General features: G+C 39.1%; 1 protein-coding gene across 1 annotated transcript in view; it reads left to right on the top strand.

Annotated features, from left to right (window-relative positions):
• The first annotated feature begins 3 nt into the window (after nt 1–3).
• The window catches only part of NVL (nuclear VCP like), a 37,871-nt gene continuing 24,999 nt past the window's right edge, over nt 4–12,875 (top strand). Inside the window, exons 1-13 of the mRNA XM_083857834.1 lie at nt 4–102; nt 1,704–1,777; nt 2,345–2,397; nt 2,488–2,584; nt 3,435–3,489; nt 4,023–4,289; nt 5,157–5,280; nt 5,578–5,654; nt 5,931–6,065; nt 7,522–7,623; nt 9,457–9,574; nt 10,057–10,201; nt 12,523–12,772. Coding sequence (XP_083713960.1) covers nt 46–102; nt 1,704–1,777; nt 2,345–2,397; nt 2,488–2,584; nt 3,435–3,489; nt 4,023–4,289; nt 5,157–5,280; nt 5,578–5,654; nt 5,931–6,065; nt 7,522–7,623; nt 9,457–9,574; nt 10,057–10,201; nt 12,523–12,772 — 1,554 coding nt within the window. The 5' untranslated portion in view covers nt 4–45. The remainder of the gene's footprint in view (nt 103–1,703; nt 1,778–2,344; nt 2,398–2,487; nt 2,585–3,434; nt 3,490–4,022; nt 4,290–5,156; nt 5,281–5,577; nt 5,655–5,930; nt 6,066–7,521; nt 7,624–9,456; nt 9,575–10,056; nt 10,202–12,522; nt 12,773–12,875) is intronic.

The following is a 12,875-nucleotide window of genomic DNA, read 5'->3' as shown; positions in this document are numbered from 1 at the left end:
AGGCACGCCGGGAAATGAAGTCCTCTCCCAGGCGGAGTGGCGGCCATGCGGTACCGGCCCGGCCGCGTCTCCGATCCTCGGCTGAAGCAGCGCATCAAGCAGGTACCGCCCGCACGCCGGGGCACCCTCGGCACCCCCGGTACCGCCGGCACCGGCAGCCGGCACGGGGTTCGTCCTTCTCCCTCTGGCTGAGGGGCCTTGAGCATCCGGCCTGCTCACTGGCAGGAGAGGACCAAACCCCGGCCCTGCCTCTGGGGGCTTTAGGAAGGGCTTTAAAAGGCTTTAGAAAGGTCTAATGGTTTGTTTTATTAATTCTAATTTTCTATAAATTCGGGGTTATTTTTCTGTCATTCTTCTGTCCTCTTTAGTAGTTCTGGTCTTGAGGTTGCTGCTGCTGCTTCACGTGTGAAATGAATGGGGCGAAAGGAATATACTCAAAGTGTTCCTATAGATATGTGTATATTATAGGTATATGTGTGTGTGTATATACACACACACGGTCTGTCTCTGTGTGGTATATATGTGGTATACACGTGGTGTATGGTATGTGTATGTAAATATATGTGTATATATATGTGTGTGTATGTATATTATGGGACCTTAGGCAAAAGTTCTTCACAGAACGGCTGGTCAAACACTGGAATGGGCTGCTGGGGAGGTGGTGGGGTCACCATCCCTGGAGGTGTTTAAGGAAAGGCTGGATGTGGCACTCGGTGCCGTGCTCTGGTGGATCAGTCACAGGCTGGGCTTGATAATCTCAGAGGTCTTTTCCAACCTAAATGATCCCGCAGTTCTGTGATATTGGCAAACGCTGTTTGTACTTGGAAACATGTACAGTGATTTTATTGAACAGCTGAGAAAAGGGGGAAATGGGATTACTTCCCAAATACGTGTGGGAACAGCTGTGATTCCTCCAAGTGGTGCAGTGCTGTGTCACAGCTTATGATAGTTTATAATGACTTTGCACCTTGAACACCAGGCTTCTGAGCCTGTGTATAAATGCACTCCACTGCTAATTCCTTAAAATGAGACAGTGACTTTTCTTCCTCTTTTTTTAAGAGGGAATCCATCTTTATGCTATCAAAAGTTCTTGTTGCTCATTTGGAGAATGGGGAAAGAAAGCAAGTGGAGTAGCAGTTGTACATGAAATTTAGCACATTTTCTCATGCTTTCATAATTGGGGTTTGAAAATGGGTTGGATTAGTTCCTGTCAGAGCCATAAAAAGGCTTGGTAGAATTCACTTTATTAACACAGTTCTCTATAGTATTCCCTGAAATGTCCTGTAAAGATTAAAGTTGTTCTTATGAGAGTATTCCATGCTGATTCACATAGATGGTTTTGTTTTTAGGGTGGGAGGTCTAAACCGAAAGGAGGATAACTGAGAGGAACCAAGACAATAAGATGGTGTGTGGGTTATAAAGTCAGCTTTTTGCTGAATAAAAGTAACAGAGTTGACCCCCATCCAAGCCCCCAGATGTAGGATGCTGCCCTTCCCCAGGAAGCAGAGCTGCCCAGTAATCTGTGCTTTAATAAACATTTCCCATTTCATTGGGAAATACTGTTTGGTGTGTTGGTTGCAAGGCAGTGAAAAGCTGATTCTGATTTTCATTTCAACTTTTAAGGAGGGCAGGATTTAAAATAGGCATATTTGGTTGGGATGTTCTGGTGAAGTGATTGACAAAGGTTTTATTCTTCATTTCAGTATCTTGCAAGTAGTAAATGTGGGAACTATGTTGACATTGGAATTCTAGCATCTGATTTGCAGAAAACCTACAGGTGAGTTAAGATTTGTCTTCTTACATCCTGTGTTCAAAATGTAGAATATGTTAGAATAAATAGAATAAAGTAGAATAAATTAGAATATTCGTTCACTTGGATTCATTATGAACGTTACAGTTTTCTTTATGTTACCTTCATTACCAGTTGTTTGTTGAGGTTGTTTGAAGCAATAAGATTGTTTCCCTCTGCTGATACATTTAATGACTCATTTATTATTGCATTGGCATTACAAGGTCTAGTTGTGGTTTGGGTTTTGATGGGTTGATTTTTGTTCTGTTTTAAATAAAAAACTGCAGATTCATTGCAGCATGTAGGGGTTTACCCCAGTGAGTTTAAAATATGAGGGAAAAGAACACCTCAGTGCAGAGGATCCAATAATACATTAGTACTTTGCTCAGTTGCTTAGCAGGACAATCACATTTTCACCCAGGTAGTTTTTAACAAGAACCTCTGTGAAAGCTTGGGAATCAACTTCCTATGTACTTTTTCCACTGGGAATGACAATGACACTATGTTGAGGGAAAAATCCATTGGTGTAACCTGTTTATTTTGGGTTTTTTTCAGTGTAGATTATGGACGAAGAAAAAGAAATGCCTTCAGAATACAAGTTGCAAAAGGTAGGTCTGTTAATATTGTATCCAAGATGCCAAATTCTGTGATTGTGCTTTGGCTTTTAATTCTTAACATGGCTGAACTGTTTCTTGCAGTGTTTGAAATAATCAGTAATGAAAAAGAACGTGAAGATTTGGCAGTTTTAGAATCTGAACATGTGGCAAAAAGAGCAAGACAACAAGAGAGAAATGAGTAAGAAGAATTTTTACCACTAGATTAATAATGTTACCATTTCTTTAAAGCTTTCTGGGTTTGGTTTATTACATTTTGGTTATTTCAAGGTTGCAGATGGATCCCTGATTTCCCATAGGCTTGTCTTCTTCAGAAGTTACCTGTAGTTATTGGAAACTTTTTTGGCGCCGAAGACGAGCAGATATTTGATTTTATGATTTCTCTGTTGTGGGGAACGCACAGCCGTGAATTAGTGGACAGCCTTATGGCTTCCTTGATAGTTTTCCACATAATGGCCTGTTCCCCATGTGTTTCAGTTCCTTTGTTTTGTTCTTAATGGTTCTTGAGTGTGAGAGATACTGGCCACATCTGAGAGATGAGACTACCAGACAGGCTGTTCAGAGTAAATCACCAGTGGGTGTGAGATGGGAATGAAGATTTCCTGACTCCTAACCCTGTCCATAATCTCATGGAGTGTTCTGTTTTCTCTAACCTGGCATAGATATTGAGGATCTCATGGGAAAATAGGGCACTGTTGTCAGAAGGATTGGTCTGGTCAGCAGTGATTTGCTCCTATTTCCCTTGGTGAACTGAATCAGAATGAGCCTACATCACTTTTATATAGGTCTGTCTTTCAGACAGGTTGGCAAGTTGATCCAACTCATCACACACTTGGAAAGGATGCATTTTTTAACTTTTCAAAGCAGAAGATTGAGAGCATGGGAGTCAGGAATTTCTCTCCAGCATTAGGCTACATACCATGATTAGGGGGAACCATACTGTGGAAATCTCTTTTGGTTTATTTGACAGATGTCTCACTTGCAGTTGTGCTCTGATAAATTAATAGTTTTTGTCTTCCTTCCCTGTCAAGGACTAGTGGAAGTGGCACAGATGACTCTGACTATGATGATTATCCAGAAGATCTAGTAAGTTGTATTTTATTATGATTGTTTGTATTTGTATAATATATGATTCTATGTTTTGAAATTGCACTAGATGAGTTCAAAAGGGGAGATAGAGATAAGGTCTAGTCAGAGTTAGCAATTCCAGGTGAGAATCTGTGGAGCTGGAAGGAGGCTGTTTTCTGAAGGAAAAAGAGGAACTTGTGGTGGGGAATCACTTTCGGGAAGGGACCATGAGAGCCTGAAGGACGTGGCTATCAAATGGATGAAGGGACTGAAGGAACTGACATCTCCAGCTACTGCCAAAAGAGGTGCCTGCCATTAACAGGAGTCATTCCAGGGTAAATTGCAAAGGCTGCTGCCCCTTCAGCACATGTGGGTTTATATGCAGTCATTTGGTTTGCAGAGGAGTGGATTGGAAGATGAATTGCATATTTTCTCTAGCAGGGATAATCCTGAATTATGTTTATGAAATAGTTTTCATTGACCTCTAAATATAAATAATCCAAGTTAAAACTTGTCCCATGTATTTTCTTTACAAATTTGTAAATCTGCAGTCTGCAAATCAGATGAACAGTTCCCTGCTGAGCTTATACAAGAAAGGAAATCCTGATTCTGTTCCACCCACTCCAAAAAATGACCCAGAGGAGACCTCTCCTCGTGTGAGAACAGCACCTCAAACAAGCACCCTCACACCAGAATCCAGAGGTGAAGGACGAATCTCTGATGGTGGCTGGTTCATTGATAAGACTCCTGATGGGAAAGACTTCTTCATTGACCTTTCTGAGGATGGAGAAGGAGAGGAAAAGAAACTGATTTCTGAGGTATTTTGTGCTTCACAAACCCAAGGTGTTCTCAGTAGGTGCATGAACAGAATTGGCCCATTTCAAGCATGTTTGTACAGAAGGTAGAAAGCCACCAAATAATGAGTTTCTTCCAGATTTTTTTGAGGAAAATGTAGTTCTCAGTATGAAGGAGGCCCAGATTAGTGCCCATACTGAGAGAAAGATGAGTGGTGCATAGCTGTTATTTATTGCATATGCCAGTGGCCAGCCTACCTGGCCTGTGGCTTACTGCAGCCACAGCAGGTGGTTTTCTTTAGCCAGTGGTAAAGTCTTATCGACTCTGGGGGAAACAGGAAACTTCTTTTTAGTTCTTTTATCCTGTAATAGTTGTTCTCTCACATGCACTTAACTTGTGTTTGCACTGAATAACATTTTCTTACACTCCCTTGTGACTTACTAGAAATAAAAATTGTTTCCAATGGGAAATATATACATTCATATAGTTGTATTCATCCCCAAAGTGGATTCCTCCATGGCATGCAAATAACTGGTGTCTGAATTTGGTTAATAGTTTTGAGGAGGTTTGTTTGGTTTTGGTTTGGTTTTATTTTTTTTGCTCATTACTATGTTCTCTTAACAAAAAAAAAAAAAAAAAAAAAAAAAAAAAAAAAAAAAAAAAAAAAAAAAAGATACTATTGTAATTAACCCATTTAAAAATAAGGCAAATGCAAAGTACAAAAAAGAGTTTTCTGCAAAAAGAAGGTGTAGGTTCCTGCCTTGCTTGTGTTTATTTATATAATTTGTGTAAGTTAAGCATCATAGAGACACATTTTGTTCTTTTAAGTTTTTGCAGAAGTTCACTGATATGGAAGGTTTTGTGAATATAATTCTGCTTTTATGTCCTAGAAATCAACAGAATTTTCTGTCTTGGAGAGTGGAAGAAAGAAGACAAAGGGCAGGAGAGCAAAAAGAAAAAAAGGAGAATTTCCAGATGTAGATGGAGAAATTGAATCCATGTTACTTAAGAAAGGTGAAAAGTTATTTTTGTGTTATTGGTGTGTTACTCCAAACACAGAGATAGTATCAGACCATGGAATCTGTTACCAAAGAAGTATTTTCTGATGTGCAGAGAAGTGACCCTGGGCAGTTTTTTAAAAAAATTTAGCCTTAATGTTATACTAAAAAAAATATTGCAGTCCTGTGTCTACTACAAAAAATAATATTAGTCTGTGTGCTTAGCTATTTGTTTAGACTGAGTACGTTTTGTTCATTATTAACAAATACATTTATATGTATTTATATATGTGTGTCTTTTCCTCCTTAACAGTGAGAAATAAGGGGTCAGAGCTTTACCACCCTTCAGTGAAGTTTGAGGATGTAGGAGGCAATGATGAAACATTAAAGGTTAGTTAAAATTTTACTGGTGGGCTACAGGATGCACTGAATAAAATGTTTCATGAAAAATGACAGGGAAGAAATATTGCAGAGTTCATCTGCATGACACTGAACAAAGCTGCTTATAACAACAACGAGGTTGTTGGTTTTTCTCTGATTAATCTTTCTATAAGCAATCATTGAATTCAGATTGTTAAACAGAGCTTGTTTTGTTTTGCCCGGCCTATAAGAACAGCAAATACTAATTTCTGCAATTTAAATGGAGATTTCTGTTGTTCTTAACAGGATATCTGCAAGATGCTCCTTCACATCCGCCACCCTGAGGTCTACACCCACCTAGGAGTGGTTCCACCTCGGGGCTTTCTTTTACATGGGCCACCAGGATGTGGGAAGACTCTGCTGGCACAGGCAATTGCTGGGGTGAGATGGCTTCACATGTACAGCTTCTTCCTTCTCTGAGTTACTTTTAGAGGAAAAGAGAATAATCTTCTTTCAGTTCAGACTAGAGATTTTCATTTTAGCCATTCTGTGATAGTCTGAAGTATGTTAATCTTTATTTTGTTTGAATTCCATCTGAATCTTTACTTGACAGAACCTCATACATAAGGAGTTATAGTGACAAGGTTTTGTGTGTGATGTAACTGTTTTGAGGCATTCCCAGAACAGAGCAACACGGGCACGGGTGTTTTGAGAAGGGTATAAATGTAATATAATTTTGTTAAAGTTTACCATACTTTTGCAAGTCTAAACTCCACCTTACCACCTTTATGAGGCATTACATTGATTAGGTGGCACCTGTTAAACAGATGATTTCTGAATTCCAGAACTGGATCTTGCCTTGTCTGTGTTATACTGATGTTTTCAGAGCACATGACACTACTGGTGGGTTAATAGTTTGGGGTGATGGTGAAGCTGCTGTGCCACTGTTCCTGTTTTGGATATAAGTCTAAGGACTTTTAAGGGCTCTCGGTTATAATCATGGACATTTCTTTTCCTTTAATACAGTTACTCCTTAAATGTTACTGATTATAAGCTTAAATTTAGATGCATGTAAATTGCTGACTTTTGTAGTGTAGATAAAGAAAATACTGATATTTATTCTTGAAATGTAGGTAACACCCTTCTGACATTGTTTCAAATGTTTTAATTAAGAAGATTGAGATGTTTTCTTTCTAATGCCTTATTGTAAAATGGAACCCTCTGAATAATTTGATGATATTTAATGCTTCAGTAAGTATTTTTATGATGGAAATTTTTATTTGAGGAAAGAAGCATGTCACAAGTTAAAAAACTTTGAGATTAATTAAATTTAACGACTGCTTCTTAAATACTTTTTTATTAAATAAGAGATTTTCAGTAGTGCTCTTTTTAGGCAAATTACCTTCTTTGAGCACCATAGGGTCTCTAGTGGCCTTGAGTTGCATAAATTAGGGTTCGTTTTCTTTTATATGTTAAATTAGGGATAGCTTTCTTTTATATGTAATTCCAAGAGCTTGAAATAGGCTGCAGCAACCTGTAGCAATACTGTGCTACAGTCTATTAAAGTTGCAATAGTATTTATTTATTTTTAATAGCAGAAAACTTTGAGTGTCAGCTTTTCAAGTGTCTTACTGTACAATCCTGCATAGATATTTCTGGAACAGGACTCTGGGAACCAAACCTGGTGGGGAATACCTTCCACACTGCTAAGCGATGCTTTGTTACCCATTTTAAGTTGGAGGATGCTCCTTATCTTTTTTAAAAATTCCTAAAGATTTAGTCTTGAGGATGTAATTTGTAGGTTTGAAAGATGTCATATTGAAAAGTATTTGTCCTCAAGGGCAGCCAGTATTTCTAACCTCTGGATATATCATAAAATGTTCCTTGTTCCTTCCAGGAGCTTGAGCTCCCGATGTTGAAGGTGGCAGCAACAGAGATTGTGTCTGGAGTGTCGGGAGAATCAGAGCAGAAACTGAGGGAACTGTTTGAGCAGGCTGTGGTAAGACACCCACTGGAAACAGCTCTGTGAATTGTTTGTCTTTTTCTTTGTAAAGATTCATACTTTGTTGCCGCGGTTTGAATTTAAGTAAATGTGAGTGAGTGAATCTTTCTCCTGCTACACACACGACTGGCCTCCCCTTCTGTGAGCAGAATTCCATTGTACTTGTCATGATGTCACAGAGCACAAAGCTTACTATTCTGAAGCCTTGACAAAAGATGGTTCATCATAGCAATGTAGAGAGCAACATAAATTATTTACATGTTTGGATCTGCTTGGCTTGATATATAAAAGAAAAAAAATTAAGAGCAGTTCATTGTGCTTTTTTGTTTCAAGGGGCTTTTGCTAGTTTTGTATGGCATGGAATTTGAGTGGATGTGAGAGATTTTAGACTTTGGCAGTCTAGGTAGAAAGCAGGAAATTTGGAACAGACATAATAAGAACAGGAGAAAAGTTAAAGTTGAAGTCTTGCTCTGGTGTGACCTCTGAATGTAGTAGGAAGCAGAGAGAACGAGAGAGGTTGAGACAATTTTATTTTAAAGAAATGCAGATGTTTCTGGGTTTTAGTGTGGGGCTGGTGTTTTATTTCCTGAGATTGCTTTTCTGTTCCTGATCTGTGAGAATGTTCTGGTTTTCTGACTTTATTTTATTTTTCTGCTCTCTCCCACTGTTTGTAGGTATTTAAAGTATGCCCCTAAACAAGTGCAAAAAGGTTGATTGCAAAACTGTTTCTTATGTTTCCTGTTCATACTAAATTTTAATTTTTAGAGAGCCTTGTTAAGAAGTTGTTTAGCATAAAATTACTTAGGTTATGGCGAAGAGTTTTTAGAAATTACATATATTTTGTATATGTAGTGATTAAGGGGAAGTTGCTCTAAATTACTGTTACAGAAATAACATCTGTTGCATGAAGTATGTCTAAAATAAAATCTCTTGCCTTTCTGAGAGTATCTTACATTCCCTCAAGTAGTTTTCCCCCTTAGTTTTGGCAGCAGTTTTTGTGCAGGGGAACATACAGCAATTCCTCGTTATTTGGGGCTGTGGGATCTGTAGGGCCTTTCCTCCTCTGTCACAGCGGGAAAGGGAATGACCAGGAGATGGCGCAGCCGCTGCCTGGGAACACCCGGCGGTGTTTTGTACGTGGGACTTTCTTGGAACAAGATTCCAGTCTTTTCCTCAAGTATTCCTTTGCACTAGTAGTGCTGTTCAGGAATATTAATGATCTTAAATCAGCTAAGCTCCGTTATGTTAGTTGCACTAATTATTAATCGGTACTATTGTTGGCTTTTGATGAAGTTTATGGAATTTTAGAGCACTTGTGAGTGGGAGTTTCTCACTGCTCTGTTTTACTCTTTGAACATGGTCGGGCTCTGTAGTAGTCTTGAAGCTCCATGACCACCTACTGCTCCTTTTGTTTCATTCTGTGTGTCAGTAATGCTGCTCTTGAAATTCCACAGCTCTAATGTCACTAACAAAACAAACAACAAACCAAACCAGACTTGTTTGTGTGATTTTCATTTATGGACTTCAGCAGGCAGTTACAATGGAATATTTAGGGAAAACATAAGGCAACACTGAGGTATATTTAAATTTTAGACAGTGTGTAGAGACACTTTAAATCTCATGCTTTAATTATTCTATAGCTTCAGATCAGTGAAGTTTCATAGTCTGGTGGCTCTCCAGATTGTCAGCCAGAACAACAGAATTGTTCCAGGACTTGGTTGTACAGCAGATTTACAGTAAAGAGTTACAGATCAGAAAACCTGAAACGTTACTTTCTTGTAATACACTCTGTCAGTAATTTTTGTAATTGTGAGTCTTTCTGTTCCTTAGTCCAGTGCTCCGTGTGTCCTTTTCATTGACGAGATCGATGCCATCACCCCAAAGAGAGAGGTTGCGTCCAAGGACATGGAGAGGAGGATTGTAGCTCAGTTCCTGACTTGTATGGATGGTGAGTTTCAGGAACAGCTGTGCTAAAATCAGATTATAATTGTCAGGCTCACTGTCTGCTTCCCTTCAGTAGTGACCTGTGCTTACTTCAGAGGAGATAGTGGCAATAATTTATCTTATTTTGACACAGTTTGCCTGGGGAGTGGTGGGAAGATCATAATAAATTTGAAGGAATGTTACTACAATATTTTTTCAGTGGTCTGTACAGCATTATATAAGCCTGTCTGTTGTATAAACAGAAATAATGTGGGAACGTTTTAAATTTATTAATAATTAATGAATCTGTTTATTTTAAAATTTTTGCTTGATTGTGCAAAATGTCAGTTTTAGGTAGTAGAGATAGAGATGAACAGCGGTTCAGTCTGGCTGTTGATTAGTTTATCTCTGCTGACTACTGTCATGTGCTGCAGAGTCCCACAGATATGTTTGGACAAAGTTTGGACAATGAGTATGAGTACTGACTTCCTTCCTTCTTTCCCTTAGATTTGAATAATGTGGCTGCCACCACCCAGGTCCTTGTTATTGGAGCAACAAACAGACCTGACTCCCTTGACCCTGCACTGAGGAGAGCTGGGAGATTTGACAGAGAAATCTGTTTAGGGATCCCAGATGAAGGGGCGAGAGAAAAGTATGTGTTGTGAAGTTAAACTTGCTTTTTGATACGTTGATTAATAAGAAAATAATGTGTAAGTTAACATACAAATTAAGGACAAGTACTTTATTGTGTTTAGTTCTATTTGTACTGTACACACCTGTGTGTCAGCACACACTAAAAGTTGTAGAAGACATTAAGTGAGCACCTATTTGTTTTAGTAGCTGTTCCTACATTTGGAGTAATTTCCTTTCTTGTGTGCAGATCTGCTTTTAAGATTGTGTTAATGGCTTTCCAAGTGCCTTAACAGTACAGGTGATGGAGTCATATATATCTTTTTTCATGTTCAGGAAATTAACATTCTGTCTTTGGTGCTTCTGTGTAACTATTAAATTAGGAACATAAATTAAGTGAAGCCCGTTTGTACCTTAAGCAACAGGCCTGGATTCTTCCATTCCTCATGGAAATACACCAGTCCAGGCATTAAGCTGAGCTGCAGTCATCCTGTGTTGTGCAACTGTCCCTTTTTTCTCCGATGATCTATGACTTTATCAGACTAAATTAAAAGAGATAAATCCATTTTTGCATTTTTAATTTAAAAAGAACTGCTACTCATTTCCTCAACAGCAAAAAGCATAGGAAGGGAAGTTTGAAAAACTTAGAGATTAACTTGTTATGGAAAGGAAAGAAGGGTTAAAGGATAAGTTTCTTCTTATTCTCAAATAATTATATTTCTGAGTTGAAGAGGCAAGCACTTCTGCTTGCACTATTGCCCACTTTGTGTTGTCAGCACTCAGGCCATTATTCCACCCTAGGGTTTTTTTCCCCCCCTTTTGGCCATCCCTCTATTTATGTTTTTTTCCCTTCCCTTCCTTTCTCCTCCAGGTTTACTGCCCTGTAGTGATTGTGTTCTCTTGGCTGTGGGCAAGACACACAGATGGTTAGACATAGACCTAATGAGTGACCTGAGGAGAGTGGGGATTCTCTGGCAGTTCCTAGGAACACATTAAAATGCTGATAGTCCCTGAAATAGCACAGTGGTGAAGGACAGGAGTTGTGAATGGCAGAGCCATTGTGGTGTGTAGAGATCATTCACAGGTTTGAGTGGAGTCACAGACATTCATATTTTTGTTTGTTTGTATTTGTGTTCCTGGAGGTGTAGGCTTACAGGGACTAATGAGTTTCTTTTTCAAATTCTTCCCTCCTCCTGCTTTCTGTTTTGTTTTATGGAAGGCATGGTGGTGTTGGTTTATTCCTTTATTTTAAAAAGAAAGGGTTGCATAGACCTTATAAGTCCTCACGGTGTGCTGATTTACAGGGTGAGTCTTGCTGAGGGCAAGATTAGAACTGCTTAGTTGTGGTTCTGCAGCCTTAAGGGGTGGAGTGAAATGAGAAAGTGTACCTGGAGATCTTGCTTTACCTGGTAGTTTCTTGTGCAAATTCAGAATGACCCATTTGTAGTTCTGAGCTGTTTGCACTTCAACTCAATTGATTAACTACAGCTCTTGTCAGACAGGTTGAAAAAAATCTTGAAAAACAGGCTATTGTCCCTAATAAAGATTGAAAGGAGAGGTGATGGAACTTGCTGGTGGGGAGGGAAACAGATGAAATATATTATAATCTTAGAGTTTCAAAGAGTTTAATCACTTGGTTTTTTCATAACTTTTTTACTAGTTATATTATTTGATCTAGAAATAATTTGAACTAGTTTTTATTGGAACTAGGAAGTATGTTACTGATCTGGACTTCCTTGGTTTGTGCTGCCTTTTAAAAATATTTTTCCAATGAAGTGATATTTTGCTGTTGTATTCTTGTATTCTGCTTTCAGTGGTCAGGGAAAAATACTGAAGATTAAGCCAGAGCTCCTCACACAGTCTGATTTCATTTGCTTTTTGCAGAATAGCTAGTTGTGGATGTTCTTCAAGAAATAAATTTTTAAAGAGTGGCATGGAGCAGACAGTGCAGGCTTAGGTTGTTAGGAATACAAGGTTAAATGTATCAGTGGATAACTTGTGTGCATCTCTGTGGTCCACTGAGACCTACCTGTCAGTCTTAAATATAAATTAGGGTTAAAAGGTGACCTGTAATACTTAAGTCACCAAGACCATGGGTTAGCAATGCCTGGCTGAGGCTGTTGGTTTTTGTTTAAGAAGAGACAGGAAGTTTATATATAAAGTACAGTTCTGTGGGTTTCAGTGTTGGTTACTTCCTACTTGAGCAAAAACTTCCCACTGTGCTACTTCAGTCCATGTGGACTGAAAGTGACATTAAATGCTGTTTGTTTTCATGTAGAAAAAAATAATAATAGCTTTTTCTCCAGCTTGATCTTTTCTCTTTTTCCCCCCTTACTTGATTAGAATTCTTCAGACTCTGTGTCGGAAGCTGAAGCTGCCGGAGTCGTTTGAGTTCCGCCATTTGGCGCGGCTGACCCCGGGCTATGTGGGGGCTGATCTGATGGCCCTGTGCCGGGAGGCAGCCATGGGCACGGTCAACAGGGTCCTCATAACATCCCAGGAGCATGGCAGGAATCACACACACTCCAGCCCAGGGAGAGGAACAGAAATCCTGCTGGAGGAGGGCACCAACCAACCAGAGCTTCCACCTAAGGTCCGTGTTCCTTGGAGCGTGTGTTTTTAACATCTGAAGAGTTATTTTAGAGTTGTGAAAGTCATTACTCAGAAGTTCTCAAACATCCACAGGCAACCTAATA

The sequence above is a fragment of the Zosterops lateralis genome, assembly GCF_965231275.1.
Source record: "Zosterops lateralis genome assembly, chromosome: 3".
NCBI lineage: Eukaryota > Metazoa > Chordata > Aves > Passeriformes > Zosteropidae > Zosterops > Zosterops lateralis.
The sequence above is the reverse complement of the archived record's forward strand: the minus strand, read 5'-3'. Positions and strand labels throughout refer to the sequence as shown.